Raw genomic sequence first — 27,042 nt, 5'->3', positions numbered from 1 at the left:
TAGCCTTGATCCTGAATTACATATATAAGAAAGCAGACACATTGTCCAGGTGAATTATTTTGCTGGCCTGCAGTAAAAAATGAGTAGGCAAATAAGGAGGTTGGACTATGTGTATCTTCTCTGCTTTATCTGGATAACTTGCCCTTGAGAAAAACAAGGTCTGGCTGGACTTGTGGCTCTGCCTGTGGACTCAGAGAGAATGAAGGAAGATCACCTCTTTTAAGTCATTCTCACTCCATGTTCCCAAGCCAACTCAATCCAAATCTTTCCATGCTCCCATGTCCCTACACTGATTCTCTCTTCATGTCTCTCTGTGTCTGAAACAGTGAACTTCTTTGGGTTTTACTGTAGAGCTTAGTGCAGACATGTAATAAATGATTGTTGAATACATAAAAAGAAGAAAGAGTGAAGGTTATGATAATATAAGCTGTAATAATCTGCAAAGTTTTTTTTTTCTTAAATGGGAAGCTGGAGACATGTTTTGACTAAGTAAGGCAGTATATGTATGAAAAAAACTTTGAGAATATAGAGATTACAAAGTTGGAAAAGTTTGTTTTTTAAATTCAATGAAAACTTTATCTTTTACACTGGGGAAGAAAAAAGCCAAACAAATAACAGTGGTGCCTGTCTGGGGCCCAGTGAGCAGAGTGATAGATTCACTCACAAGAAGTCCAGAATTTGGAACTCGGGGTCACACACACCAAAGTTATATTTTGGTTCTCTTTTTTCCAGTATGAAAATCTCAAAGAATAAAATACATTTCAAAATTTTCACAAAAATCTTTAGCTTCAGTCATCAAATAGCTAGGGTTTGTTTGTTTGCCTTTAACTGTATCATAACCAAAGCTGGGGAGATAGCATAATAGTCATGCAAAAGATTTTCACACCTGAAATTTCAAAGTTCCAGGAGGTTCAACCACAGGCCAGAGCTGAGCAGTGCTCTGGGAGTAAATAAATACATAAACACACAAACAAACACAATTTTATTATACTCCTTTTACATATTCCCAATTTCAAAGAACATTCATATGCCATACTACTTCATCTTTATGTATGTCCAAATAGATATGTAAAATATAGGACTTTCAGGGCAGGGTTAGATAGCATAATGGATATGCAAAGAGACTCTCATGCCTCAGGCTCTGAAGTCCAGGGTTCAACCCCCCTGCAGCACCATAAACCAGAGCTGATTAGTGCCCTGGGGGAAAAAAACTCTTTTTATTAGGAGTGTCAGGCTAGCTGCACGGGCAGGAGAGAGACAACCAGGGACTCAAGGCTGAGTGGTACACAGTTCAGTCTTGTATTCATGTGGAACACAGCTCAATCTAAGCTATCTCTAATCACAATCCTGTCCTTATATATCCTGAGGCAGAAGAGTCAGGTCTGAAGAGGATGTGCATAGGATAGGGGGTGGGGAGAAGGAAAAAACGTGCAAAACAGTGAGGATTAAACCAATGCCCTGGAGGCAGGGCAGTGCTTAGTTAACAGTGGTTATGTAAATAGAATACAGTGTTAAGGAGGGGGGATTAAACCAATGAAACAGAAGGGGTCTTAGAAGCAGAATTTAGAAGCAGACTAACACAGGAGAAATAATGGTTTACAGTCAGTAGAGTTAATCAATACATGGGCAAAATTTCTCATCTCGCCATAATAGATGTCTACAAAACACTCCCATTCCCAGCCTCGGTTTCTTTCTACCATCATGCACCAACACCATAAACCCTCCAGTTCCACCTCCAAGGCCCAGAGTTCTTTGCTTTGGTGCAATATATTAAACCAAGTACAAGTTTCAATTTATGTTTCCCTTTTCTGTTCCTGTTTCTTAAGTTCGGTCCATAAGTGAGAACATCCCTTCATCTTCTGGTTTATCTCACTTAATGTCATTCCTTTAACTCAGCTATTAAGAATTATGAAACAGAAGATTGAGTCTGGAGTATGGCACCAAAGTAGAAATCTCTGGGTGTTGGGTGAGAGTAGATGTTCAGGTTCACTGAAGAGTGAAGGGTGGAGGGGGGACTGGGACATAATCCGTTGGTGGTGGGAATGGTGTTGATATACACTCCTATTAACTTGCAGTCTTACAAATCACTATTTAATTAATATGAGAGGGGAAAAACTGATCGAATGTCCCAAACCTTTTAATGCACAGACCATAGGCTGAGTATATGTTCCTTCAATCTAAGCACTTAAAATAGAAAAAAATAATAAGGGAGTTGGGTAATAGTGCAGCGAGTTAAGAGCACATGGTGCAAAGCACAAAGACGGGTGTAAGGATCCCGGTTAGAGCCCCTGGCTCCCCACCTTCAGGGGAGTCACTTCACAGGAGGTGAAGCAGGTCTGCAGGTGTCTATCTTTCTCTCCCCATCTCTGTCTTCCCTCCTCTCTCCATTTCTCTCTGTCCTAACAATGACAACATCAAGAACAACAATAATAATAACTACAACAATAAAACAATAAGCAACAAAACAAAATAAATAAAAATAAGAAAAAATAAATTAAATAAATAAAAAAGAATTATGATGTCACCTTCACTACACTTTGAATGGAGCTTGAAGGACTCCTCTAAAAATATATACCACACTATCATACATAGATATATTAATAAAGCTCCTTAGATATTATGTAAATACTGGACTGTCATTTAGTTACAAATTGGGCCACAATTATCAATTGGGTTAAAACTCATGGATATGTTCCTCTCTTTTTGATTCCTTTGAATTACATTAAAATACTTAATGAATGTCTAGATGGAGGAAGTTACCAGAAGGATGTGATACAGGAAGTTAATACTTCCACATGAGAAGTACTGGATTTCTGGGGCCAGGTGGTGGTTTAGCTGGTTAAGCGCACATGATACAATGTGCAAGGACCTGGGTTTGAGCCTCTAGTCTCCACCTGTATGAAGAAAGCTTCACGAGAGGTGAAGCAGGGCTGCAGGTGTCTTTCTGTCTCTCTCCCTCTCAATCTCCGCCTTCGTCTATCCATCTTCCACTGGCTATCTCTATCCAATAAATAAATAAAGACAATAAAAATTAAAAAGAACTTAATATATTTCTTTAAAAAAAGGAAACACTCCATGAAGGATGATAAATGACATAGTGGGGATTGTATTGTTAAATGGGAAACTGGGGAACATTATGCATGTACAAACTATTGTATTTACTATTGAATGTAAAACATTAATTCCCCAATAAAGAAATTAAAAAAAAGGAAACACTGGTTTTCCAATATAATACAAAAAGAAATTATTAAAGATTTACATGTAAGAATTTTCAAAGAAAAAGGACACTCTTTTCATGCCTCTGTGACAGGAGAAATATTTTAAAACACAAAAGTAAATTTCATAAGGTAGGTGATTGATGAATTCAAGCACATTAAAAGGAAGCATTCCTGTTTATTAAAACAAAGCCCACCATGAATAGTCAGATTTTGACTACAGAGAAATAAAGTTTACTCTCTAAAATAAAATATTTGAAACAATAAAGAAAACACTCCAAGAATCTATTGTAATTTATTATACTTTATTCCCTCACCAACTGTTTTTTTTAAATATTTATTTATCTCCTTTTTGTTGCCCTTGTTTTATTGCTATTGTAGTTATTGTTGTTGATGTCTTGTTGTTGGGTAGGACAGAGGGAAATGGAGAAAGGAGGGGAAGACAGAGAAGGGGACAGAAAGATAGACACCTACAGACCTGCTTCACCACTTGTGAAGCAACTCCCCTGCAGGTGGGGAGCTGGGGGCTCGAACCGGGATCCTTACACAGGTCCTTGTGCTTTGCACCACATGCGCTTAACCCGCTGTGCTACCGCCGGACTCCCGACCAAGTGCTTTATATGTGCCAACTCAGTTAATATTGGTAAGAAACCTAAAGCAAAGTTATTCATATCATGCCCATTTTTCAGATTAAAAGGCCTAGAAAGGGTATGTACATTTCTTGTGTATCAGTAAGTAGTAGAGTTAAAAAAAATTTTTTTTATTGTCTTTATTTATTGGATAGATACAGCCAGAAATCAAGAGGGTGATAGGGAGAGAGACAGAGAAACACCTGCAGCACTACTTCACCGCTCACAAAGCTTTCCTCCTGCAAGTGGGGATTGGGGGATTAAACCCGGGTCCTTGTGTATTGTAAAAGTTTTTAAAACCAAGCAGACGGGAGTCGCGCAGTAGTGCAGCGGGTTAAGCGCAGGTGGCACAAAGCACAAGGATCGTCATAAGGATCCCGGTTCGAACCCCGGCTCCCCACCTGCAGGCGTGTCCCTTCACAGGCGGTGAAGCAGGTCTGCAGGTGTCTATCTTTCTCTCCTCCTGTCTTCCCCTCCTCTCTCCATTTCTCTCTGTCCTATCCAACAATGACAACAACAATAATAACTACAACAATAAAACAACAAGGGCAACAAAAGGGAATAAATAAATAAAATAAATATTAAAAAAAAAAAAAAACCAAGCAGACTAGAACCGATGTGTCCTTTTACCTGTTTTGCTTTGCTACCTGTCACCAAAATGTACCCTATTTATTCCTAAATGTTGCCCACCCCCCATGAAACTTTGGTATATTCTCAGCAAACTACATGAAAAATTGCAATTCAATTAAGTAAGACATGTTACTACTGTTTCTAGGAGTCAAACTCAGTCAGTTAACAATCTTGGTTCTTTAAAAAAAAAAATCTAGTAAAGACTAGGACCAGTGTCATGGTCATGTGTAGGCTCATAGAACCTCAGAATTGCAGCTCTTGGCTTAATTTCCTCTGGAGCTCTCTTGAAATTTTCAATAATTTTAGAACACAGCCACATTGTCATTTAGCTCAAACCCTGTAAACTATGTTACTGTATCTACTAAAACCTGATATGGAAAACTAGTGCCATCTTCTTTCATCTTCTCTGTCTCACAGAAAATTGTATTCTAGAAGTACAACCCAAGAGAGGAGGAGAGTTTGTTTTATGCTGTACTTCTTACTATCTTTCTTTTTCTTTTATCACATAAATCCCTTGAAGAAGAAGGAAGGTTTACATAATTAGCCAATTATGTGCACTCCACAGGATGGGCAAAGAAATCAATACATGCCAGGTCTTCACATATGCTGTTAATTCACGCTGAATATTGGTAATTCATTTGTATATTGAACTGTTTACAATTCAATTATTTTTTTTAAATTATTTATTTTCCTTTTTGTTGCCCTTGTTTTTTTTATTGTTGTTGTAGTTGTTGTTATTGATGTCGTCATTGTTAGATAGGACAGAGAGAAATGGAGAGAGTAGGGAAAGACAGAGAGGGGGAGAGAAAGATAGACACTTGCAGACCTGCTTCACCCATCACCTGTGAAGTGACTCCACTGCAGGTGGGAAGCCGGGGGTTCAAACCAGGATCCTTATGTGGGTCCTTGAGCTTCGCACCACATGCGCTTAACCCAGCTGCGCTACCACCCGACTTCCAATTCAATTATTTTTAACTCAAGAATACAGTATTTCTTGCCCTGCTAATTGAATGACCTCAAAATTTTCTTAACGGTTTACAATGTTGTCTGATCTCCTTACTTTTTTCGTTATGTTTTTTTAACAATATCTAATTTAACCACACTATGTTTAAACTTTAAATTCTATCAGAATTCCCAGATAGTACTTTAGTTCCCTAAAAAGACATATATCTCTTTGCAAGCTAACTCCTGCATAAATTTAGAAGACTATTTCATATCACTTCTCATATGGTTATGCATCCTAAGCTGCTTGTAATTTATTTAATTAAAATGTACTTGAGTTGTCAAGCTTCTGTACATGCTCCCTCACCTACCTACAAGATATGTCCACAAATGTACTACTGGCCTACCAAATTTCAGTTGCTTTGTCAATTAAATTGGAACAAGAAGATGCTGTCCTATTTGAGTACGTAATTCCATGAGTTAATTTCTGGTATATATAAATAAATAAATGTATACATCTTTGAATTCTCTATTAAATATCCCTAAGCTAATATGATGTTTCTCCACTCATATTAACGCAGCTGTCATCTAGTTGAAAACCTGGTACACAGTAAGAACAAATAGGTTTACTGAATTAGCGATACATTCACCCACAATCATTCATTCAACAAATATTTGGGTCTTTACTTTCTGGCAGGCACTTTTGGATGTATTTCAGCAGTGAACAAGACCTCACTTCCAGCTTAAAGAATATTATGTGCTTGAAGGAAATAACATGAAGTAGTAACAAGAAAAAAAAAATGGGAAGGGGATTTCTAATAAGGTTATCAGTGGGGAAAAAATTGCTCTCAGGTATCACAATTGAACAAAAACTACAGCTGATCAAAAGGAACCCAAACAAAATAACAAGAGAAGAACATTTTAGTGAAAGGAGCAGCAAGTCAAAGTTTGAACACTGTAGAAGGAGCCTTGCCAGAAAGAAGGCTGCCACGGGGAGAGGAACATACACACAAAGGGTGGGTTGTGCACATGGCAAAGCTGCACGCTGTTCCAGTGAGACAGCTTACGTCAAACATTAATCTTTTTAATGCCTTGAGCTGGCATATTCACTGATACTACAACTTAAGACAGATGAAATCAGAACTGGAGGATAAGGAGATAATCACCCCATTTTAAGAAACTATCACTAGCCTAAGTTCACCTATGATAAGAAAGCCCTAAGGAAGTAAGTGGGTACTGCATCTATGGCATAGCTAAGTATATCAAGTTTCAAAGAAGAGGTTAACTACATTTCAGAATGTATATATATACATAAAATGTGGCAACACCAGGAGTTCAATAAATTATGTTAGATTTTAAAGGTCAAATTCTTCCACTCTACATGAATAAATGATAAAACAGTCAAGACTGAAAATAATAAAGTGCTAAATTGGATGTAACCAAGTATCAGTTTAAAGAGCATATGGTCATTCTGCAGTGGGAGAGATACTGTTGGTTCATGATAGAACTAACTAACTTCCCATGGAACTTGTCATCACATTCATAAAATCTGTATTCCTACTTTTGTTCTCACTCAAAATGTCTCTAGAGGGGGCCAGATGGTAATGCACCTGGTTATGTACACACATTAGAGTGTGCAAAAACTCAGGTTCAAGTCTCTGGTCCACATATGCAGGGGGAACACTTCACAAGTGGTGAAGCAGTGCTGCAGGTGTCTCTTTCTCTCTATCTTATCTTTCCCTTTAAGTTCTGTTTCTATTCTAAATAAATAAATAAATAAATAATATTTTAAAAATGTATCTAAGTATGATAAACATATATCTTAGGTATCAGAGGAAAATAAATTTATATTAGAAAACCTCAAATGACAGATCATCAATATACTTACCTTGGGGAATTTTACAGTATTAGAATCATGCCATTCATGTAGATGGTATATTTGGACTCTTTCTATGCAGCAACATAATTTTGAAAGAACTCAAGGAGATTAACAGAATATCAAGTATTTTTTTCAATTAAGAAATATTTAAATGCTTGTCTAAACTATGAACATCCTACTTAATTTTTGAGAATATATTAAATGTCTTTATGTTAGATGCATCAAATTCTAACTAAAGGATTCAGGTACTGTAGAAATCTAGTCAATATGGGAGGCAGCTGCTATCAGGAATTTATTTAGTAATAAGGCAACTACAATAGAAATATGAAATGTGCTATGTATTTTTGATAAAGATTATGCAGAACAGATCTCTTGAATTCTAGATTTGTAGAGTAGAAAACAATTTTTCATGTCTCCATGATTTGATACTATCCATGTTTTTTGATGCTATCATATTAAAGTGATATATATATATATATATATATATAGAGAGAGAGAGAGAGAGAGAGAGAATAAAAAAGGATGGCCTTTCAAGTGTTAACACGTATGTGCAATACTCTGGCTACAACAAAACAAATAATAACACAACAAAAATAAAAACCCTGATATATTAAGATTCCTACTTCTAGATATAGCGTTTTCTATAGTAAGACAAATCAAGCAGTTTATAATATACAATCATATTAACTAGTCCTTGAATCAAAAACCTCTCATAACCACACTCTAATTTAGGATCATATTCAAATGGAACAAAAGGACAGACACACAAAAAAATTAAAGCATTCATTTTAATTGTAGTTTACTTAATAAAATTAAAACCTTGCCTAAATAAAAATTAATTTATTCTATTTCATTATAGGAAGTGCACTAAAAAAACTTAAAAATAAACTAATTAGAATGAATACCTTGATCTTTGAAAGGAAACTCATTTACTTGTATATGCAAATAAGAATGACATGGTATTGCTTTTTATTCTATGAAAAGAATTCTAGAGATATGAGAAAGAAGCCCACCACAAGTAAAAACATTTTGAAACCACTCACATCTAAACAAACACAGATTTTTTTCCTCAAGACTCACAGTAAATCATGACTGTCAATGTGAACAACAGGATTTACTTATGATAATGGAGCTTGACTATAGAAAGGAGAAGAGTAATAGTGCTTTAAAGTAAGTTAGATGCAACCTAAGTAGGCACAATGGCAAATTTCAGTTCCAAACTCCATACACTCAATCTGTTATGTTTGTTCCATTTGATTGTTTTTCTTGATATGTCAGCTTATTTTATAAGAAACCACTGTTTATGGTATGTAGACTACGATAGGAATATAGTCGAGTCATTTTGATCAGAATTCAAGTACATGCAGACATCATTCATGGTTTGAAGTGAAATATATAACTTCATATTTTGCCCACTTAAAGAAAAAAATAAGTGACACGAATCATAGTCAGAGGGGACATATTCTGACTTAAAAAAAAACAAACTTGCCACAGTCTTTTGGTGGCGGGAGTGGTGGTCTTATGTACAATCCTATTAAAGTGTAAACATATAAACCACTATTTAATTAATATGAGAGGGGAAAAACTGATCATATGTCTAGAACTTCTTAAAACACAGACTGAAAAAAAAATTAAAAAAAAAACTTGTACAGATATTAGCTATTCTGCATGTACATTCCCTTCATCTTCCTTATCTACACGCCCATTTAATTTACAACTGCTCTGCTCACAAACTGAAAGACTGAAAATAAAAAGAATGTGGCCTTTGCACTGGAAACATGCCAGGGACATTTGCCATTCCTCTGCCTGTAGTCCAGCACCTAGAGGAATGGTAGACACATTAGGGAGAGACTGAGTCATGCTCAGAATTCGTTCTGTGGAGCTGATTTAGAATGTTCTGAAGAAGACATTCTCAGTGAAAAGCAAGCATTGCCCCACCTTGCACTGTGACAATGCTATGTGTTTCCCAGATTTCAACACCCCCCTCTTTCTTTTTCTTCTACTGTCCATACCCTTTCCTCATGGGTCCTGGCCCATTCTTGTCTAGCCCACAGACTTCTGAATGACTGAGGAGCTGGCACATACTGAGCTGTCCAATTCTCATGGTGAGTTAAATAAATCAAGAACTTTAAAACACGTTCCTGTCAGCATTAAGTGCCTGACTAAAAGACAGCTTGTAGGGTTAGGACAGACAACTATAATAGGACTCTATACCTGCTAGTGCCAAGAGTGCAAGGACTCAGGAAAAGGCCACTGGGAGGAGAAGGACAGCAGAAATGCACAGAGAAGCAGAAAAAGGATGAAGCAAACTGACTGGGAGAGCTTAAGACTCTCAGTTATGGTTTTCTTTGTTGGTTCCTTTAACACCTCATTTAGGAAATTATTTTGGAACATCTGTGAGATTTCCTGTTAAAACTGTCTTTCCGCTGCTCCTGGCAGCCTTTTTTTTTTTTTTTTTTTTTAATATAGGACAGGACAGACAGAAATTGAGAGAGGAGGGAAAGATAGAGGGAAAGATAGACACCTGCAGACCTGCTTCACTGCTTGTAACATGACCCCCCTGCAGATAGGGAGCTGGAGGCTTGAACCAGGATCCTTGAGCAGGTCCTTATGCTTTGTAATATGCATGCTTTACCTAGTGCATACCACTGTTCCCCGCCCCTCTGTTAAAACTTTCCAACTAGTTCCTTGCTTTCTAGTATAGCTTCGAAGTTCACAATCCTTACAAACTGTAATAGATTTTATTAGATAAAAGTTACATATTTGGGTGGGGGAGACAGCATAATGATTATGCAAACAGACTCTCATGCCTGAGGCTCCTAAATCCCAGGTTCAGTCCCCCGCACCATCATAAGCCAGAGCTGAGCAGTGCTCTGGTGTTTCTCTCTCTCTCTCTCTTTCTCTCTCTCCATCTCTCTCTCTCTGCTCTCAAAAAAATTAAATAAATAAAAATTTTTTAAAATGTTACATATTTCTGGGAGTCGGGCAGTAGCGCAGTGGGTCAAGTGCACGCGGCGCGAAGCACAAGAACCAGCATAAGGATCCTGGTTGAGCCCTGGTTCTCCACCTACAGGGGAGTCACTTCACAAGTGGTGAAGCAGGTTTGCAGGTGTCTATCTTTCTCTCCCCTTCTCTATCTTCCCCTCCTCTCCCCATTTCTCTCTGTCCTATCCAACAATGACAACATCAAAAACAACAATAATGACTACAACAATAAAATAACAAGGGCAACAAAAGGGAATAAATAAATAAATACATATTAAAAACAAGAAAAAGAAGAAAACAAAAAGTTACATATTTCTTAAATAATTCATTTATTAGTTGTTAAAAATGTTCCTACAGTCTGTTTCCAAATTATTGTATTTTACTTATTTGATAGAACAGAGAGAATTTGAGAAGGGAGAGGAGATAGAGGGAGAGAGACAGAGAAACAGTAGCAACACCTGTTGTACTGCTCCTAAAACCTGCTCTCATGAAAGTGGGGAGCAGGGACTCAAACTCCGGTCCTTGCTCATGGTAATTAGGTGAGCCATCACTTGGCCCCCATGTTTCTAAATTCTAATGTGCCTATGAATAACTAAGGCAGTTAGTTTGAAAATGCAGACTTGGCGACCTCAGTCCTGACTTAAAAATCAAAAATCTATTGGGGTTACCAGGTGCCTAACAACAGATGAGGAAGCCATGGTATATTTGCACAATGGAATACTTCTCAGCTGTTAAAAATGGTGAAGTTTTTCCTTTGATTTATCTTGGATAAATCTTGAAGGAATCATGTTAAGTGAGATAAGCCAAAAAGAAGTATGAAAGTTAAATGATTTCATTCATAGGAGAAACTTAAACTATGGCATAAAGGTAAAACACAATGTAAAGCTTGGGCTGGGTATGGTATATTGCACCAAAGCAAAGGACTCTGGGGAAGAAGGGAGGGAAACAGATTGGGGGTGGTGGTGGTTAGGAGTGCTGATGCATGATGGGGGAAGTGGGCCTAAGTTGGAGTTGAAAGTGTTTTAGAGATATTTATCATGGTTAGAAGAGAGACTGTAGCCAAGTGCTAACAACTGCACTACTGTAAATAATCCCTGCCCAATAAAATGCCAAAAAATCAGGTCAGTCTGAGTTGGATTTCCATGAACAATACTTTCATATAACTGTTCGCATTATTTTAATTTATAACTTTGGATTAATTTAAAAATGATTACACAAGACTATAACTTGCATTCATCATTATATTCTTGCCTTTTTCTTAAAAAATAACCCTTTATTACATTTCATGTCTCAAGTAGTGCACGCTGTTGAAATGTGAAAAAATAGTAAGGAAAGGCTTTTAGGGACTAGCAATTGAACAGACTTAGTTTCCTATGAGGCACACCAATGGATTCACTAAACGGAAGAATACACAGGTTAATGAAAAATGAATACAGAGGCTGCTAAATGATTTACTAAACAACAAAAAGGGATGTAAGTGTTTCCTTTTAACCATATTTGCCAATAAATCAGACAAACTGGATTCCCTAAATCCCAAGTCTTTTACTGCCAGGCTCACCACAGTGAGGCACATACATAAGACATAATATTGAGTTGTACAGGTAGAATGATTTCCTCTTTAGCAGGCAGCTAGGTTTGCTTAAGGAGATGGGTTCTAACTGGCTCCATTTATTTGACATGGATTTACAGATTTCCATTATGTTGTAAGTTTATGACAAGACACTTTTGGAAGTTAAATCTGATAAGACACTAGCTCTTCAGAATTTCACATTCCTTCTGAGGGACATCAGGAACTTTTACTAATAGTGAGAATACAACCCATTCAGATATGCTTATGGGTCTCAAGAGACAGAAGCGGTTATTTGCAGCAAAAAAAGGATTGGGAAAAATTCTTTGGAGGAAGCAAGGATTTATGCTTTGATAAAATTTAGGCACATAGTGGAACTCTAATGTTCTTTAATATATTCTTTCATAACACCGAACATTCAGCACAGCATACACCTAGTAATATAACTCTACATGCAGTTAATTATGTGTTCAGTACTTCTATTTTCCTACAATAGATGACTATATTTCCTACAGTGGAAGAATCTGTTTGCTTATGTTCCACTCTCTATGTGCACTGGTATTAGTTATCTCAGTGTCTGGAACAGGGAATTTTAGCAAGTGAATAAGAATTCCACATGCCTTCAATATATGCTTTTATAATTTGGAGCCTGATTTCTATGTCTGCTTTCTGAAATATAAAATGGATTAATAATAAGAATTTTCACACATATGGTTATGGTATGAATTAAATAGAATAATATGTCTCAATAAATATGCAGTACATTAAATTTAAGCTTGCCTTTTCTCCTTTTTGGACCAGGTATCCAGGATAATGGTGGAAGTGAACCTAAGTTGGACTTAATAGTGTTTTGCAGACATCTGTCCTGGTTAGATGACAGGCTGTAGCCAAGTGATAACAACTGCACTACTATACCCACCCCACCTTTAAGATCATTGTCTCATATAAGGAGCGAGAATAATAGAACAGCTGTTACTTTACCATCAAATGTTTCTTTATTTTATTTTATTTTATTTTTATTTATTTATTTTCCCTTTGTTGCCGTGGTTGTCTTTTTTATTGTTGTTGTAGTTACTGTTATTGTTGTTGTTATTGATGTTGTCATTGTTGGATACAACAAAGAGAAATGGAGAGAGGAGGGGAAGAGAGAGAGAGGGTGAGAAAGACAAACAGACACCTGCAGACCTGCTTCACCGCCTGTGAAGCGACTCCCCTGCAGGTGGGGAGCCAGAGGCTCCAACCCGGATTCTTCTGCCCTTCTTTGTGCTTTGTGCCACATGTGCTTAATTCGCTGCGCTACCGCCCAACTCCCACCATCAAACGTTTCTAATGGTTAATGATATTGCATATATAAAGTTGATATTTAATGGATCTGTATGTAATGTGTGAAGATTTGAATATACTGATACATTTGATTTCTTAAACTGCTAATGAGTTTTACCTTTGGGTACGAGGAAAAGTTTGTTTTTGCAGGATAAAATCAGGTTAGCCATGGAGTCAGAGGAATCTGGATCCCAAGACTGGTTCTGCTTCAGAAATAGTAGGTAGCTTTAGAATAACAATTTAACCTTTTCCCTCCCTCCTTCAGTCTTCCTTCCTTCCTTCCTTTTTTTTCTTCCCTCCTTCCCTCCCTCCCTTCCTTCCTTCCTTCCTTCCTTCCTCTCTCTCTCTCTCTTCTTTTATAGAGACAACGATAAATAGAGAGGGAGAGAAAAGAAACACGTGCAACGAACTCTGCTTCACTACTCATAACGTTTCCTCTCTCCCCCACAGGTGGGAACCAAGGGCTTAAACCTGGATCCTTATTCATGGTAAAATATGTGCTCTAATGGATGTGCCACTGCCTCCTGCTCCCCAGTTTAATCTTTCTGGGTTGTAATATCCTCGCCTACTAGTAACCTAGAACTATCTCCTGGGTAGAAGAAAGAGCTTATGGGGTAGAGTACATGCCTTGTCACATGCATGGCCTAGGTTCTACTTATCCACTGGGGCCAATAAAGGAGGCAAAGTCCAAGTTAGTGTGTCTGTGAACTCTCTGTAATTGTACATCAGAAAGAAGTCAAGTAAGAGAAACTAATGTGGACCAAGAAGTCATCCTTATCATCTATTACCGGAACTACCATTTGCTCTACAAGAGAGAGACAGGTAATACCAACTAAGAATCTGGACCTCTGAGCAGTATAATCCAAAATCTGGATATGGTGCTAGGACTCCAGGAAATGTTTTTACATTTTTAATCACTATATATATATATATTAAATCAAATCCCCCTAATAATATTTGTAATAGATACAAGCAAAAAGGTGCAACATTTTGAGGAAAAACATACAGTAAGAAAAGTAGGAGAGTTGAGCAGTGGCGCAGTGGGTTAAGCACAAATGGCGCAAAGCACAAGGGCCAGAGTAAGAATCCCAGTTCGAGCCCCCAGCTCCCCTGCAGGACTCGCTTCGTAGGTGGTGGATAGGGTCTGCAGGTGTCTTTCTCTCCCCCTCTCTGTCTTCCCCTCCTCTCTCTGTTTCTCTCTGTCCTATCCAACAACGATGGCATCAAGAACAACAATAATAACTACAATAATAAAACAACAAGGGCAACCAAAGGGAAACTAAATAAATATTTAAAAAAAGAAAAGAAAAGTTGGTAGAACTTATATTAATGTATCTATTATGTACAATGTGCTTGTGGGAACTTTATCAACAGAACTCCATTTCTCAGGAGTGTGACTGATACCAGTGATCCCTACAAGCCCAACTGTGTCATCCCTGCTTCTAGATTTTCAGTAATATTTATTCAGTACTTGGACTACGGTGTGATCTAGGATCTTAAATTATAGGCTTAAAGGAGCAAGACAACCAGAGGGGCCTATAAAGACAAAAGCACTTCTACTCTGTGCATTAGAGCTGAGGTATATATCTTAATTTATACAAGTTTTAAAATAACAACAACAATACTTAGGTATAGATGCCATTCAAAATTTACAGTCATAGTAACTATTTAGATTGTCATTTTTATTTTTTTTATTTGTATTTATTGATAGAGACAGTCAGAAATTGAGAATTTGTAGTAGGGCACCAAAGTAAAAACCCTGGGTGGAGGGTGAGGGTGGATATTCAGCTTCATGGGGCAGGGGTGGAGGGAGAGGATGGGACACAGTCTTTTGGTGGTGAGAATGGTGTTTATGTATACTCCTATTAATTTGTAGTCAACAACAAGAAAAAGAAATTGAGAGGGAAATGGGTGGTAAAGAAGGAGAGAGACAGAGCAACACCTGCAACACTGCTTCACCACGAGTAAAGCTTTCCCCCGCAGGTGGGGACTTGAGTCGGTTTTTTCAAGGAAAGTCATTCCACACTTATATTGCATTCAGCGTTAAAATTAATGTCACAGCTGAAAAATCTTGGCTCAAAGAGGACTCACTATTAGAAGCAAACCAGTACCATCTCTTCCACTTCCCTGGTGGACAAAATACAGTGGACAAAAGTATGGGGAAGAAAAGGGGATTACCTCTGCATGAAAACTGTAAGTAAAGAGAAAAGAAATAGTGGTAGTAGGCATTACAGTAGGAGAAACCCTGATACCCTGTGTAGTTGAAGTTTGACCTGATTTCATATTTGGGATGACAAATTTAATTTTGTCTAAGTGGCTTGGATCCATAAAAACAAAAAGAAACAAACAAAAAGCAGTAACAAGATGATTTCACCTAAATGAAAACATTAGAATAATATAAAAACAATGGTTAATATAATAACCCACAATAGCTAGGCAAACATTTATCAGTCATCTTCCACAGTAGGTGAATATGTATATGAATACACACAAGCAAGCAAGCAAACAAAAAACCCTCACTAAATGAGTACTTATTTTATTTTCATTTATTATTATTATTTATTATTATTATTATTATTATTTTGCCTTCAGGGTTATTGCCAGGGCTCAGTGCCTGCACTACGAATCCATTGCTCCTAGAGGCTATTTTTTTCCCTTTTGTTGCCCTTGTTATTGCTGTCATTGCTGTTGAATAGAACAGAGAGAAATCGAGAGAGAACAAGAAGACAGAGAGAGGAGAGAAAGATAGACACCTGCATATCTGCTTCACAGCTTGCAAAGCGAACCCCCTGCAGGTGGGGGGCTGGAGGCTCAAACCGGGATCCTTATGCTGGTCCTCAAGCTTTGCACCATATGTGCTTAACCTGCTGCACGTGTTTCTCTTTTTCTACCTCTCTCTCCTTCTCTAAATAAAAGCAAAAAAAGAAAAAAGAAAAAGACCATCAGTAGTAGTGGACTATAGCAGGCACCTACCTAGCTGCTGCTATAACTCCCACCCCCCACCAAAAAAAAAAAAAAATAGTGCAAGAATCCATCCAGAACCAAATAAAACCTGATACAACTCAAGTTATCTCATTATAGGGCACACAGGTCCACTAAGCCTCCCTGAAAGTATCCTAATTGTCCCAAAGGTTTGAAATTCACTTGATTAGAGAGTTGCATGGCTCAACAAGTCTCAGCTCATACCACAAACATAAAAACTCATAATGTCTTGCAGTAAGACCCAGGCCTCAGAATATTTTAAGAACCCCAGTGTGCAGTCATGATTTGTGAACACAGATATACTCTCTTCTCAACTAGGCTGATCCATCCTGAAGCCACATCTGCAAACAGAAAGTCACGGATGGACGGATGGATGGACGGACAGACAGACAGATGGGGGTTGACAGCATAATGGTCATGCAAAGAAACTCATGCATGAGATTGCAAAATCTCAGGTTCAATCTGTCGCACCACCATGAGCCAGAGGTAAACAGTGCTCTGGTTTAAAAAAAAAAAAAATCTACTGCAGAGGGATAATCACTCAACCTAATGGAACTTGACTGTCACCTGATCTGGCCCATCTGTTGCTGTATCTCTCAATTTAAGCTAAATCACTTCTCTCTACCCAACTGTGTTCCTGGCCATTGGCTTATCCTCTACTCACACTTCTCACTGCCTCACTGCCATAATAAGCAACTTCCAACAAATCTACTAACCTCTGCCCCGATCTCTGTTATCATTGTTATAGGCATACCCTAGAAGTTTATAGAAAGGTTCAAATTTAAGGCCCACCAGACATATTTAATTAAAATATGCATTTGGGGCACTTCCACAAACATCTAAGTTTTTTATTTATTTATTTTATTTATTTATTCCTTTTTGTTGCCCTTGTTGTTTTATTGTTGTAGTTATTATTGTTGTTGTCAGTGTTGGATAGGACAGAGAGAAATGGAGAGAGGAGGGGAATACAGAGAGGAGGAGAGAAAGATAGACACCTGCAGACCTGCTTCACCACCTGTGAAGCAATTCCCCTGTAGGTGGGGAGACGGGGTTCGAACCGGGATCCTTATGCCAGTCATTGTGCTTTGCGCCACCTGCGCTTAACCTGCTGTGCTACAGCCTGACTCCCAACATCTAAGTTTTTTAAGTACTTCTCTAGAAGTTATTTTTTATAGTATCTCTTGAAAGACATTCTTGAAGACACAGAATCTACTACCTGGATTTCTTTATAAAACATCTGCCAATTCCCCCCCAAAATAATTTTGATCCATAGTCCCAGTGGGGGACAAGTGATAGGGAGAAGATGACATAAGAGTTCTGAACTCCAACTCCATCAGGACCCAGAGAAAGATGAGCATGAGAAGGGAGGAAATTTTGTATATAATAATAGGTGTATGTGTGACTTGATTGGGGGACTCAAATAAAGGTCCCTGTCAATACACAGATGAAGGTATGACGGTACAGGAAGGCAGTTCCAGACTCATGTACTGGAAGTGAAAGTTCAGAATAACTATAGAAGCATTTGCCTAGTGGCTAAGGTATTCAAGGCACTGCTCTGAGTATAATCCATGTGCACAGCTATTATCATTAACTATGTTTCACAAAGAAAACAGAGGCACAGACAGACTGAATAATGTGCTCAATATCAAGCAGAAATTCTTGGATTTCCATCCTAACTATCTGACTCCAGCAACTATGTTCTCACTCTTCACACTTGATAGCTCTGGAGCAGGGAAGCACATGATGTATTCAAGAAGCTGAATAATAAGACACGTATTCAGGATCAAAGCACAGTTTGTCCATGCATCTACAGTCCATTTCTATGATAAGGAAGGAAAGTGTATCAGCATTCAGGGGCAGCTTCTTCCCACTCACATTCTGAGAAACCATTCTACAGTTCCTGAGGCAGGTTTTCTCAGCATGGGATGAAAATCTCCATTTTAATAAAGCTTTCAGGTGATAGAGAGGCAATCAAGTTGAGAACCATAGGTTTAAAGGTTCAATTTCCCTCAATATTCTTCTTCTCACAGTCCCCTCTAATTAACCCATGGTTATTTAATAATATATACATATATATAGGTCCCCAGGTATATGCTAAACACGGGGGTAAATAGGATTGAAGTGGAAAGCAGGAAGAAATCTGAAAATTGAATCTTTGCTTCTCCAGATCCCCTGGCTGCCAGGCTGTGAAGAATTATCTAGGCTTGAAAAACTGGAGGCAAAAAGAGTCCACAGAGACTTAGATCTATTTTCATTACAATACCACCTATTTAAATAACTAATTGAGTCTCTAGAAATGGGAATAAAATTTAAAATTGCTAGAAGATAAATTATTTTGCATTCTTGCAGTGCCTTCATCCTTAGTGCTAAAAGAGTCTGACAGTAGAGAGAAATTTTTGAATTTAGAATAATCGTAATAGTAGTGGCTGGAGTAATCTCTGACCACTGGAGCACACTGCTTCAGCAAAATTAATATGCTTCTCCTTCTCCCAAGTATTGGGACATCTAAACATCTACAAAGTTAATCTTGGGATTTCAGGAATGCACTTTTAAATTTTAATCTTTTATGGAAATGGGAAATGATGCTAATCCCTCATGAGAATGAAACTAGAACAGTTGAATCTCAGTTAAACTGTATCATATTTATAGCTTAGCATTTTTGCATTTTCCTAATATTTGTCTTTTAGAGTTTGCTTTTTTTTTTTCTAAGACAGTAACCTTAAAATCCCAAAAGTTAGCTTCCAAGGTACTGCTCTTCAAATGGTATTGAGTAGAAATTATAGTTGTTTTACCCCACTCTGAAAATGATATTCCATGAGTATTCAATCACTTTTTGTTTCGTTTTCATTTATTTCTTATTCGTGATTTATGCAATTATAAAATAACAGGGGCATAGTTCCACACCATTTGTACTACCAAAGTTCTGTGCCTTTACCCTCAATGATCACAACCCTAGTTCTCCAGAGTTCTTATATGTGAGCTGATTAATTTTTTTAATTCATGTATTTTAATTCTCTATGATTCTGCATCATCCAGGAGTTGTTCTTCACTTCCTTCCTTAATTCACTGAGTATAATCACCTCCATCCATTTTGTCCGAAAGGACACAATATTGTCTTTAAATTGCTGAGTAGTAGTCCACTGAATACAGATATACTTATAACTTCTTTATCCAGTCATCAGTTGGTCAGTATTTCAGTTGTTTCCATATTTTTGCCATAGTGAATAGTGCAGCTATAAAAATGGGGATGCATATGTCACTTCAAATTAGTGTTTTTATGTCTTTTGGATAAATGCCTAGGATTAGTATGGCTGGATCATAGGATATTTCCAAATGTATTTGTTTAGGATTCCGTATAGTGTTCTTCATAAAGACTGTACAAATTTGTCTTCTTAACAGCAGTGTAATAGAGGTCCTCTTTCTCTACATCTCTTCCAACACTTACCATTTTCTGTTTTGTTGATAAAGACCATTTTAAAAGGCGTGCACTGGAATCTCAATGTGGCTTTAATTTGCATGTCTCTAATGATGAGTGAAATGGAGCATTTCTGTACATAGCTGTGGGACACATATATATCTCTTCTTCTCCTTCTTCCCTTCTCTTTCTTCAGCTTCTTTTTGTGCCTCTAGGGTTATCACTGGGGCTCAGTTCCTGCACTACAAATCCACTGCTCGGGTGGCTATTTTTTTTCCCATTTTATTGGGTAGGACAGAGAAAAATTGAAAGAGGAGGAGGAGACAGAGAAAGGGAGGCAGGTGGTGGTGCACCTGGTGGTGGTTTAAGCCCCTGGTCCCCACCTGCAGGGGAAAAGCTTCAGGAATTATGAAGCAGGATTGCAGATATCTCTCCCTCTCTCTCCTTATCTCCCCCTCCCCTCTCAATTTCTGTCTTTATCCAATAAGAAATACTATCTATATCTATACCTATACCTATACCTATACCTATACCTATACCTATACCTATACCTATACCTATACCTATATCTATATATTAAAGAGAAGAGGGAAGGAGAAAGAAACCTACAGACCTGCTTCATAGCTCATGAAGTATACACCCTGCAGGTAGGGAGCCTGGGGCTCCCACCCTCATCCTTAAGTGTGTCCCTGAACTTTGTACTACATGTGCTTAACCAGGTGCACTACCACCTGATCCTCTATATCTTTAGATTCTTTAAAGAATTGCCTAGTTGTATCTTCTATTTTAAAAAAATTGGATTGTTCTTTTTTTCTGTTGTTGAATTGGATGTGTTATTTTTTAAATAATTTTTATTTATTTATTAGATAGAGACAGAGATAAATTGAAAAGGGAGGGGGAGATGGAGAAGGAAATAGACAGAGAGATACCTTCAGCCCTACTTAACCACTCATGAAGCTTTCCCCCTGCAAGTGGGGACCAGAGGCTTGAACCTGTGTCCTTGTGCACTGTAATGTATCAGCTTAACCAGGTGCGCCACCACCTGGCCCCCTGGATGAGTTATTTGCACATGTTTGATGTCAACTATTTGTGAAATATATGGTGTGTAAATGTCTTCTCCCAATTTCTGAGTTGCCTGTTTATCCTTGTGGAGTTTTCTTGTGGTGCATAGAATTTTCTTTAATTTAATGTATTCCCATTTATTTAATAATCTTTAATCTCCCTTGCCCATGGAGTTGAGTTTCTAAGTACATCTTTGATGTTAAGGTATTGGAAGTGTTTCATTGATATGTTTTTTTATGTATTTTATAGTTTCAAAAATAATGGCTGATCTTTGATTCATTTTGAGATATTTTTGGTGCATGGTGTTAAGTGGTGGTCGACTTTCATTTTTCCACGTCATTGTCCAGTTCTCCCAGTACCATTTGTTGAAGAGAACTTCCTTTCCCCCATCAGGCAATTCTGGCCCTATTGTTATATATTAGATGCTTATATATGTATTGACTTAATTTTGGATTCTATATTTTGTTCCACTGATCCAAGTGTCCATTTTCATTCCAGTACCAAACTGTTTAAATTACTACTGCTTTGTAGTATAAACTGAAGTCAGGGGGTTGTGATGCCTCCATTTTTCGTTTACTTTGGAGGTGTTTTTGACTATATGTTTTTTTTTATGGTTTCACAAGAATTTATGGATTGTTTTTAAAATTTCCTTGAAATGTGTCAATGAGATTTTGATAGAGATTGCATTGAATCTGTAGATTGCTTTTGGCAATATAGCCATTTTAATGATATATATTCTTCCAATCCAGGAACAAGAATGATTCTTCCATTTTATTTTTTCTCTATGGAGCCTTTTAAAAAAGATTTTATTTATTTATTCATCTGAAATGATAGGAGAGAGAAAGAACCAGACATCACTCTGGTACATGTGCTATCAGGAATTGAACTCAGGACGTCATGCTTGAGAATCCAGTCCCTTAGCCACTGCGCCACCTCCTGGACCATGATTCTTCCATTTCTTTGTCTTTCTCTATTTCCTTTAACAACACCCTATAATATCCATTGTAAATTTCCCGCATCTTCTTTGTTGAATTTATTCCCAGTTATTTTAACTTTTTTGGTTTAACTGTAAATGGGATTTCTTCCATCAATTCCTCTTCCTCCGACTTGTCATTTGTATATAGAAATGACACAGATTTATTATAAATTAATACAGAAAAAGCAATTGACAACATCTAATACCCATTTGACAAAGACCCTCAAAAAATGGGTGCGGAAAGAAAAGTTCTCAACATAATAAAGACTTTATATGACAATCCCAAGACTGCCATCATATTCAGTGAGGATAAACTGAAAGCTTTCTCCCTAAAATCAGGAATTGTTATAGACAAGGATGTCCACTCTCATCACTCCTCTTTAACATAGCCCTGAAAGTCCATGCTAGTGCTATCAGGGAAGAAAAATATAAGAAAGGAATTCATATTTGAAAGGAGAAAGTTCAATTATCATTATTTGCAGGTGACATGATGTTATACTTAGAGAACCCCAAACACTTTACCAAAAACCTACTGGAAATTATCAATTAATTCAGTAAAGTAGCAGGAACCTTCATTTACTTTTTAAAATATTTTTATCATCTTTACTTATTGGATAGAGACAGCCAGAAATCGAGAAGGGGAGGTAGGGAAAAAGAGAGGCAGAGAGATACCTACAGCCCTGCTCCACCAGCTATGAAACTTTTCCCTTGCAGGTGGGGACTGGTGCCTTGAACGCAAGTCCTTGTGCACTGTAACATGTGCTCTCAACTAGGTGTGCCACCACCTGGCCACTCACTTTTTGTGTGTGTTCTTTGGACTTAGATATTAAGTATCCTGAACCACAGTCCCCCAAGTACACCCAGGTAAATAAAGCATCTCCATTTAAGAGTAAAAGCTAGCAATGTGTTATCACCAATTCCTTTACTAGTTCAACAATTTGTACTATATATGGCCTCATTCTTTAGAGGTGCAAATTTATTAGTTATATAAGCATAGCATTTAAATCCTTCAGTTTTAATTAATGAAGGTTCCAAGGGTCAGTCTTCAGGAACTACATTTTTTTTCCTTTTTTGGTGGTGTCAATGCATTTTAAGGAACTGCAAGTGAATAAATATTCAATATGACACAACCCTTGTTAATAGCAGATACTGGTGATGTGTGCCAGTGAAATGATGAGAAATAATATCTGAATATATTTTCCATGACCAATTCTGACAGATCTGGATGACCAAAGCCTAATTTTCACACTTTTATAAACTTTGTTTCCAGGGTGACATGCAAATAAGACAGGTTCTCACTTAGCAGTGGGAGACATGCTTCAGATAGTTATAGTTAGGCAAGAAGACAATAAGAGGAAAGTTTCCCCCTACCTTGTTGGCAAAACTTTGGGCAGGGTGTCCACTCACTGAAGGCAGTCACAATGCAGTCCTTTTTGCACGGGAGGAGACAAGAGCGCACTGTTTCGGGACGTGTAGTATCTGGACATCTGTCAATGTGAAGAGACTGTGTCAGTACCTCATTACCTAAGTTAGTAACGGTTTAACATGAAACCACAGGGTTTCCGAACAAAAGCAATATTAAAGTTGTTTCTTTTACTGACGGAAAAAAAGCTACTTGGCCAAGGGCTCACAGCCAGAGATAGAATTAGAAGATAAGTTCAAAATTCAAGAGCCACAGAACAAATTACTTTCCACAGGCCAAGGGAAAACAAATCCTGGAAACTTGCTTGGCATTGAAAGAAAATGCCAGACAAGTATGTTCTTCAACAGCATCAGTTCCAGTAGTATTAGGTTTATCTTCAGAATTAAGAGATATGATGCATTAACTTGACAAATATTTTATAAATGGTAATTTATGAAATTAATAATGACTTACAAAAGAAAGAAGAACAAAGCAGTATATAAATTTATAGGGGAAAACAAACTCATTGGAGATCACTTAAATATGTTATAAGTAAAAAATTTTATTATAAAAAATCTGCAGCTGTGTCTTTAGTACATTAAGATTGATAAATTAGAGCAAGAAAAAGTATGACAGATTGTAAATAACAAACATACCAAAAACAACATTAGTTTGCTGATAATAATGGATTCATAATCACCTATATGAGCTACAGTCTCAGAAAATGGCAAATCAGTTGTCATTTTCTTTCTCATTTGCCTAATTTATTAGAAAAGTTGGCTAAACTACATGAAGTAACTTCTCTAAAAAGAATTTACTTTTGATACTTCTGGAGGTATGACTATGGAGTAATAGACATGTCATTTTGCTCTGCCCAATCAACTAGAAGAAGGAATGAAAAATCACCTGAAAACTCAACAAAATACAACTGAGATTTTTTTTTTTAGAAACTCACTGAGCCACTGAATTCAGACACATGTGGTTATTGCATGGAAAAGGGGTGAGGAAGAGATACTCAGGACTCAAAAACCCATAGTCAGTGATGGCTTGCACCAAATTGGGATCTACTCAGCAGAGTGCATTTCCAGTGGACAGAGAGTAGATCTGGGTGCTTAACCTGTGAACTCAGAGGCAACAGTATATTGAATTGCCCACAAGGACCCACTACTATTTAAGAAAATTATATATATATATGTATATATATATATAAATATGACTGAAATTAAAGCCCTCTGATATGCTCAGGCTCCCACAGCCACCTACAAAAATAAATCCCAGCCAACTTCTGCTTGCATAACAAGGGACTAGTGGCTGAGGTGTCTCACTCCAGGGACTGAGTTAAAGCAACAACTATAGAAAAAAAATCACCTAAAAACTCACCAATTGACAAATATGACTTCTGAAATAGCTCACTTAGCCACAAGTATATATAGGCAAGCATGGTCATAAATGAGGGAGAGTCTCTCAAGACCTAAAAAGCCAAGCTCGGTGACAGTAGACACCATTTTGGTACTTAAAAACAGAGCATGCAGTCTGAGGAAGGAAGGAAGAGAATTTGGGGGGTCTAAAATTGTGAACTCAGGGTCATCAAATGTAGAACTCATAAGAATCATTAGAATTTATGGGGAAAAAAAGAACATGACTGAGAGATACTTCTGCATGGGCTACACAGGCACTGGCACCCAGCTTAGAAAATAAACTCTGAATTTCCTTGAACACTAGGGAAAATGAATTCTCTAATGTTATTACATGAGGGAAGTTGGAACAATATCAGGAGACCCTATGTTGACAACAAAGACACTAAACTAGCCTGGTTACACAGGATAAAATCTCGAGATCCCTACAAGATATATAAACAGGGAACACCGACACCTTAACCATAGTCCTGTGTAAAAATGACAGAGAGTTCAGAAACTTCATTATGAAAGAAATTCAAGAAATTAAACTTAAAATAGACACAGATTCAAGAACTCACATCATTTTACCAACAAATAACAAAATATAGAAAAACAAACAAACAAACAATTCTTAAACAGAGCTGTATAGTATGAAGGACGTTTTTAATGCAGTTCAGGCTGAGTTAAGAAGCCTAGAAAGTAGACTAACTCAGGTAGGGAGATAATATCAGTGCTAGAAGATACAACCACTGTAGCCTACAAATTTAAAGCTATAGTAGAGGAAAGATTTAGGAAAAATGAAGCTCTTCACCATGAAATATCAGTTACTGGGGTCCCTGAGGAAGAAAGAGAAAGAAGAGTAGAAAACATATTAAAAAATTATAGCAGAAAATTTTCCAGACATGAGCAATGCTCAAAACATATAAATACAAGAAGCTAAATTCACACAAAAATTCAGAATCCAAAAACATACAAGACATATCATAATAAAACTATCCAAAACCAAGTATAAGGAAAACATATTAGTCAAGCTGATAGGGAAAGGAAGAGAGTCACATGCAAAGACAGAACCATTAGGCTTTAATCAGGTTTCTCACCACAAACCCTCGAGGCAAGAAGGAAGTTGAATGGCATATTTAAAGTATTAAAAATAAGAATTTACAGCCACAAATTCTGCAACCTGCTAAATTATCCTTAAAGTATGAGGGAGAATCTTTAAACATTCAGAAACTGAAAGGATTTTAAACTATCAATAATTGCAAGAATTACTGAGAGAAGTCTTATATGAAAAGAAGAAACAAAGGAATTCCAACATTTACTGTGATGGTCAATAGTAGAACAGAACCATAGACATTATAAGAGGGAAAAACAGACACAGGAAAGGGGAGAGCAAAATGAGCAATACAGTCCTGTTGTTTTAACCGGGCTGGCTTCACGGGCGGGTAACAGACGACCCGGGACTCATGGCTGGGTTGTACTCAGTATCTCTTTATTCATGCAGGACGCAGCACAATCTATACCAAGCTAAGCTAAACTAAAAACTACAAACAATCTTGTCCTTATAAATATACTAGCCCAGTAGGGTGGGAACAGGATGCGATGCAGAGAGGGTGGAGAGAAAAGTGACTGGTGAAAATCAGGGTATGACAAGGAGAGGGGGCGGAGCAGGCAAGAATTCTACCACTGAACCACCAATGCCCTGGAGGGAGGGTGGTGCTTGTTAACAGAGGTTATGTAAATAGAATACAGTGATATGTAAATAGAATGCAGGGGGGATGAAACCAAATGAAACAGAAGGGTTTTTTAAAAGCAGAATTAGAAGCATACCAACACAGTCCAATGATGGTGAACCAACGCCAACTTAAAAAAAGATTGCTGTAGATATTTTAAGTTAAAAATAATACTCATGATAACCACACAACAACAAAAAAATCACAAAACCATATATACAGTTTTCAAGATCATTATATGAAACCATTCCATATAAAGTAACAAGCTGGAAAAGAGTCAACAAGAGCATAAAACAATCTCAAAACAAAAACCAGAATTGCTATAGGAAAACCACATTTATTAATTGTCATCCTAATTGTGAATGGCTTAAATTTGCCAGTCAGAAAATTCAGAGTGACTGAATGATTTAAATAGCAATACCCATCTATTCTCTATCTCTAGGAAACACATCCAAAAGAAAGACAAAGAGAAGCACCAGGTGATAGCTTGGAACAAAATAATGATGCAAAGGTCAGAAAAAGTGACTCTGAAATCATATTAAATAAATGTTAAGGCAAAGAATGTGAAAAGAGACAGATATGGACACTACATATTAGTCAGAGAATCAATCTGACAGGAAGGTATAACCACTGTCAATATACATGCTACCAACATGTGTGCATCCATAAAAAACATACTTATTGTCCTCAAAAGAGACATCAACAGCAACAGAATATTTGAAGGAGACCTCAACACACCACTCACATCAAGAGACAGGTCATCAGGACAAAAATAAATAAATAAATAAATAAAAATAGAGGCCTTAAATGAAGTCATAGATGAGATGAACTCAACAGATATAGTGAGAACATTTCATTCCCCCACTCCAAAAGAATATACATTCTTTTCAAATGCACTTAGAACATTC

At 37.3% G+C, this 27,042-nt stretch overlaps 1 protein-coding gene across 1 annotated transcript in view; it reads right to left on the bottom strand.

Annotated features, from left to right (window-relative positions):
* THSD7B (thrombospondin type 1 domain containing 7B) overlaps positions 1-27,042 on the bottom strand; it is a 1,062,005-nt gene that overhangs the window by 441,766 nt on the left and 593,197 nt on the right. Inside the window, exon 10 of the mRNA XM_007525013.3 lies at positions 22,977-23,092. Within this exon, the coding sequence (XP_007525075.1) occupies positions 22,977-23,092 (116 nt within the window). The remainder of the gene's footprint in view (positions 1-22,976; positions 23,093-27,042) is intronic.

Source organism: Erinaceus europaeus, chromosome 18 (genome assembly GCF_950295315.1).
Source record: "Erinaceus europaeus chromosome 18, mEriEur2.1, whole genome shotgun sequence".
Lineage (NCBI taxonomy): Eukaryota > Metazoa > Chordata > Mammalia > Eulipotyphla > Erinaceidae > Erinaceus > Erinaceus europaeus.
The sequence above is the reverse complement of the archived record's forward strand: the minus strand, read 5'-3'. Positions and strand labels throughout refer to the sequence as shown.